Below are 6,401 nucleotides of genomic sequence, written 5' to 3' on the forward strand. Positions count from 1 at the left end.
CCTCCAATATCTTCATCTTCTATGGCATCAACATCATCATCTTCATCATCTTCATCAGAAACATCATTTCTTTAAGGCTCAGGTTCAACACGGCCAACAAAATCATCATCATCATTCACATGTTCATCTTCTTCCTCTATTAAATTTTGTTGTGGATCCCTAATAAACTCATTCTCACCTCCCTCACCCATATTGAATTCATTACTATTCATATCTGGAATAGCAAATTCATTACTATATGGATCATCATTAGTATTTTCATTCGTTGGCAAGTGAGAATGCTCAACACTTTCAGCAATATTTTCATTAACATCCTCAGTTATCCACTCATCATCAGAATGCACTGCATCAAATTCAAGTTCTGGAGTTTTTCTAATTTGCTTGCCCTTTAACTTCAAATTATACATCACATACACTAAATCATTCATTTTCTTTTGATGTAACCAATTTCTTCTCTTTGTATGAACCTACAAACATATAGTGCCAATAGTTAATAAATATACAAAAATTAAAATTAAAATAAATAATGAATAGTTCTAAGGAAGTAAGGATTAAGGAATCACCATTTCAAATGCACTCCAATTACGCTCACAACCAGATGAACTACAAGTTAAGCTTAGAACTCGAATAGCAAACTTCTTTAGTTCTGGACAACTATCTCCATAGAAGTCCCACCACTCAGCAGGTAGCATGGTCTTCCTACTACTCTTTGCAGTTTCATTACCAAAGAGGCCTCTATCATAATGAAATAAAAAAAACTCGCGAGTTAACTCGTAAACTCGTATGAGTTTACGAGTTTAGGTAGTGGAATCGAGTTGACTTGGAAACAAACTCGTTTCTGGGTAGACTCGGGTTGACTCGGCTAGACTCGGATAAACTCGCTCAAACTTGCGAGTTTGCTAGCGAGTCAGCGAGTTTAAATTCGTTGCCCATTTTCGCCAAAACGGCATCATTTTGGCCCAAAAAAAACCTACAGCTAACCCAAACCTGGTTGTGTTACCCTAATTCGAAACCCTCACTCCCTCACGGCCGGCCTCACTCCTCACTCTCTTCTTCTAATCGCCACCATCTACCGGTGCCGTTGTCTGCGTCGCCACGCAGAGACCAGACGCCACCCACCTCGCCTTGTCGCTTCCCCTCGCCTCATCCCTCATCCCCCACCGCTCACCCCACGCAGAGTCGCAGAGCCCACTAGATCACCACCACGCAGTGAAGGACCCCCATGCAGAGGCCACACAGAGTCATAGTCTCGCAGAGCCCACCACCGCGCAGAGTCGCACAGTGCCAGAGCTCACCACCACGCAGAGTTGCAGAGCGCCAGAGCCCACCATCATGCAGAGTCGCAGAGCGCCAGAGCCCACCACCACGCACTGAAGGTTCACCGCTCCTGTTCTGCCCTCGTTGACCGTCGCACTCCTCCGTGTTCTGCTTCACTGTGTTTGCCTCCCCTCCCCTCCCATCTGTGTTCTGCTTTACTGCTTCACTGCTGATCTGCTTCAATTCTGCCGATCTCCAAGGTAATTTTGTTAAACTAATTCAAATGCTAACAATTTTGGTATCAATTATTCAATTCTAAAATTTTATTAAGGCCCTGATCTAGTGATCTACATTTGATATGTTGAAAAAAAGAAATTAAACTGCTGTTGCGTCAATAAGTTAGTAAACTGATGCTGCTTGCCTGCTTCTGTGCTTCATGCTTCATGCTTCATGGTTAAAATGTGTGGATAGTGCTTATGATTAGATTCAGAAGAGAAAACATCATATATATTCAAATGCTATCATTATATATTTTTTCTTTTGTTTTCTACTTCAGTTATGTACTTATGTAGTTATGTTTAGTTTACTGAAACTCTGAAGTCTGAATTGAAATTCTGAAGTCTGAATTGAAACTCTAAAATATCTGAATTGAAACTCTGAAGTCTGAATTGAAACTTTGAAGTCTGAATTGACACTCTAAAATATCTGAATGAAACTTTGAAGTCTGAATTGTTAGTGTTACTGTGTTAGTTTAGCTAGTGTAATTCACATATCAACAATCTCAGAATTTGGCTAAGTTTTTAATTGTAATTTGCATTTTGCAATGTGCTCTCCTCCTTATTCTCTTAATCAGCGCTTGTTTAAATGAAAATGTATCTGTTGTGTGATAAGGTGAGTATTGGAGTGATGATTAAGTCTTCTGATGCTGAAAATTTTTCATCCTTTGAACATTATTGTTATAAGTGTAGCTGAAACTAGTGTTAGTTATGAATTTAATTAGTGGATAATCTTAATCTAAATTTAGTTAGTGGATAATCTAAATCTGAATTTGTTATTTGGGTTGTTGATTTTTAGGGATAAAAATACAAAATGTCTGAAAATGTTGGTTCAGGGACAGGGTCTTCGCTTCCTAGTAATCTTAGACATACACCTGCTGTTTCTAGGAGGAAAAATGCAACTGGAAATAGAAGTGATATAGGATGGAAACATGGGATTGATGTTCAAGGCAATGGTAAAAAAGTGAAGTGTAATTATTGCTCAAAGACTATAAGTGGAGGGATTTATAGATTCAAGCATCATCTTGCCGGTACTAAAGAGGATTCAGAGCCTTGTGCTTCAGTACCTGAAGAAGTTAAGGCTGTGATGTTGAAAGTCTGTGTGGAGGCTAAAGAAGCATCATTGAAGAAGAGAAGATTCGGTGATGATGAGGATTATCCTGAACAAACAGAAAAGGAGAAGGGCAATTCTCAACAAAAGGGGAAAGATATTCACAACTTTGTCACAAAAGGAAAAGGGGCTCAAGTTCAATCAATAATAAATCAAATGATGAAGAAGGATCTAAAAGAACAATGTGATCAACAATGTGCCATATTTTTCTATACAAGTGCTATTCCTTTCAATGTTATTAAGAATCCCGAGTTTTTAAAGTTTTGTGAGATGGTTGGGAGATATGGAATTGGCTACAAACCCCCTTCTTACCATGAGTTAAGAGAAACCCAATTAAGAAAAGCAGTGAACAATGTTGATGAAATGCTTACCGAATTTAAGGCAGAGTGGAAGAGAACTGGTTGTTCAATCATGTCGGATGGATGGACTGATAAAAAAAGGCATAGTATTTGTAATTTCTTGGTGAACAGCCCTAAAGGAACATTTTTCCTTTATTCATTGGACACTTCTGACATCTCAAAAACAACGGATAAAGTTTTCAAAATGCTAGAAGATACCGTAGAATTTGTTGGTGAAGGGAATGTAGTCCAAATTGTTACAGATAATGCTACTAATTATAAGGCTGCTGGAGAAAGAATGATGGAGACTAGAAAAATTTTGTACTGGACACCATGTGCTGCACACTGCATAGATTTGATATTGGAGGATTTTGAAAAGAAGCTAAAGGTGCATGAAACAACCATAAAAAAGGGAAGAAAAATCACCACTTTTATCTACTCCTGGAGTATGCATATTAGCATGTTGAGGAATTTTACAAAGGGAAAGGACTTGGTTCGGCCAGGTGCCACAAGATTTGCCACTGCCTATTTGACTCTCACTTGTCTTCATGATAATAAAGGACCGTTGATGACTATGTTTACTTCTGCTGATTGGAAGACAACTAAGGTTGCATCAACGCCTGAAGGAATAAGAGTCCAAAATATGGCCTTGGATAGTAGGCTATGGAAGAATATTGTCATATGCCTCAAGGCTGCTGCTCCTCTCATTACAGTCCTTTGCTTGGTTGATTCAGATGAAAAACCAGCCATGGGTTTCATCTTTGAAGGCATGAGAAATGCCAAAGAAACAATCAAGACTAACTTCGATTGTGTTAAAAAGAGGTAATCTTGAGTCTTGACTAATTGAAAGCTTTAATATTTAATTATCAATGTATCATGTTACCATGTTTTTTTGTTATATTCAGTTATTTATTTAATTTTCTTATTTTTATTCATTTGCATTGTTATTTTTAGTTATGAACCTATATGGGAAATTATTGATGGAAGGTGGGAAAGTTAATTGCATAGACCATTGCATGCAGCTGCGTATTATCTTAATCCTCATTATCACTATGAACCAAATTTCATGGTTGATGATGCTGACATTAAGATTGGTCTATATAGTTGTTTGAAAAAACTGGTTCCTAACCAGGAAGAAAGGAAAAAGGTTGGTCTACAGCTTTCTGACTTTCATTATGCTAGAGGCCTCTTTGGTAATGAAACTGCAAAGAGTAGTAGGAAGACCATGCTACCTGCTGAGTGGTGGGACTTCTATGGAGATAGTTGTCCAGAACTAAAGAAGTTTGCTATCCGAGTTCTAAGCTTAACTTGTAGTTCATCTGGTTGTGAGCGTAATTGGAGTGTATTTGAAATGGTGATTCCTTAATCCTTACTTCCTTAGAACTATTCATTATTTATTTTAATTTTAATTTTTGTATATTTATTAACTATTCGCACTATATGTTTGTAGGTTCTTACAAAGAGAAGAAATTGGTTGCATCAAAAGAAAATGAATGATTTAGTGTATGTGATGTATAATTTGAAGTTAAAGGGCAAGCAAATTAGAAAAACTCCAGAACTTGGATTTGATGCAGTGCATTCTGATGATGAGTGGATAACTGAGGATGTTAATAAAAATATTGCTGAAAGTGTTTGAGCATTCTCACTTGCCAACGAATGACAATACTAATGATTATCCAAATAGTAATGAATTTGCTATTCCAGATATGAATAGTAATGAATTCAACATGGGTGAGGGAGGTGAGAATGAGTTTATTGGGGATCCACAACAAAATTTAATAGAGGAAGAAGATGAACATGTGAATGATGATGATGATTTTGTTGGCCGTGTTGAACCTGAGCCTGAAAGAAATGATGTTTCTGATGAAGATGATGAAGATGATGATGTTGATGCCATAGAAGATGAAGATATTGGAGGATTTGAGTTTTAGAGTTTATTAGAATTTAGAAATTTAATTGTTGCTTTGTTGTTTTCTTTTGTGTTTTGGTTGTGTCTTATGAACCTTTGATTGTGTAATTGTGTGTTTTATGTTGAACTAGATAGATACTTGTGAAGGATTTAAATGTGTGAACCAAAGTACTTGTTGTTATTGTAACTTGTAATTGTAGTATTATGTTAATTTATTATGTGTTTTGATATTGAAATTGTTAGGTTTGAATGTCTATATCTGAGTAAATATATATATTATACATGATATATATATTTTTTTATAAAAAATGTATAACAGGTAAACTCGTACGAGTCTACGAGTCGAGTCTAGGTCAGCTCCACGAGTTTACCTAGACTCGCGAGTTTGACAACCTTGGTAGTGGATCCTAAGGACCAAGAAAAGACATCTTTCACTTGCCCTTATGGTGTTTTTGCATATAGACCTATGCCTTTTGGTTTGTGCAATGCACCTGCTACATTCTAAAGGTGCATGCTGTCCATTTTTTCTAATATGATTGAGAAATTTATTGAGGTTTTCATGGATAGTTTCTCAGTGTTTGGTGACTCCTTCTCTAATTGCTTACACCATCTTGTCTTGGTGCTCAAGAGATGCCAAGAGACTAACCTGGTTTTGAACTGGGAAAAGTGTCATTTTATGGTTACCGAAGGGGTAGTCCTTGGCCACAAAATCTCTAAGAAAGGCATAGAGCTAGATAGAGCTAAGGTGGAAGTGATTGAAAAATTACCCCCACCTTGTAATGTTAAAGCAGTTAGGAGCATCCTAGGACATGCTGGCTTCTATAGAAGGTTCATTAGAGACTTCTCAAAACTTACTAAACCATTAAGTAACTTGCTTGTCTTTAATATACCCTTCATATTTGATAGAGAATGCATGCAAGCCTTTGAGGAGCTTAAAAGTAAGCTCTCTTCTGCACCTATTATAGCACCAACAAGCTAGAAATTGCCTTTTGAATTGATGTGTGATGCATCAGATTTTGCCATTGGTGCCGTATTAGGTCAAAGGAGAGACAAGCTAGTGCATGTCATATATTATGCCATCAAAGTTCTTAATGAAACCCAAAGGAACTACACCACCACAGAAAAAGAACTCCTTGCTATAGTCTTTGCTTTTGACAAATTCAGGTCTTACGTTATTGGTTCTAAAGTAGTTGTGTTTACTGACCATGCAGTACTTAAATACTTGTTAACCAAACAAGAATCCAAGCCTAGATAGATTAGATGGATCATATTACTCCAGGAGTTCAATATTGAAATCAAGGACAGAACTAGAGCAGAAAATAAAGTGGCAGACCACCTATCAAAGATCCCACATATGGACATTGAAGCTCACAACCCTGGTGTAAATGAGAGCTTCCTAGATGAGCAATTGATGATGCTTCAAGAGGTTCCATGGTTTGCAGACATAGCCAACTTCAAGGCCATTGGAGAGCTACCCTCCAACATCAACAATCACTTAAGAAGGAAGCTCA

General features: G+C 37.2%; 1 protein-coding gene across 1 annotated transcript; it reads left to right on the forward strand.

Moving 5' to 3' along the window:
• On the forward strand, positions 2,347–4,617 carry LOC107611111. The gene is made up of 4 exons (XM_016313072.1): positions 2,347–3,803; positions 3,936–3,968; positions 4,086–4,335; positions 4,432–4,617. The coding sequence occupies exons 1-4, from the start codon at positions 2,347–2,349 to the stop codon at positions 4,615–4,617; spliced, it is 1,926 nt and encodes a 641-aa protein (XP_016168558.1).

Source organism: Arachis ipaensis, chromosome B08 (assembly GCF_000816755.2).
Source record: "Arachis ipaensis cultivar K30076 chromosome B08, Araip1.1, whole genome shotgun sequence".
Taxonomy (NCBI): domain Eukaryota; kingdom Viridiplantae; phylum Streptophyta; class Magnoliopsida; order Fabales; family Fabaceae; genus Arachis; species Arachis ipaensis.

What these genes read in the sequence shown, in the direction of transcription:
- LOC107611111 (XM_016313072.1), top strand. Translation starts at nt 2,347, where the DNA reads ATGTCTGAAAATGTTGGTTCAGGGACAGGGTCTTCGCTTCCTAGTAAT. An exon ending in TGGGAAATTATTGATGGAAG is followed by an intron (nt 3,969 to 4,085) that starts GTGGGAAAGTTA and finishes TGGTCTATATAG; the next exon opens with TTGTTTGAAAAAACTGGTTC. An exon ending in ATTGGAGTGTATTTGAAATG is followed by an intron (nt 4,336 to 4,431) that starts GTGATTCCTTAA and finishes ATATGTTTGTAG; the next exon opens with GTTCTTACAAAGAGAAGAAA.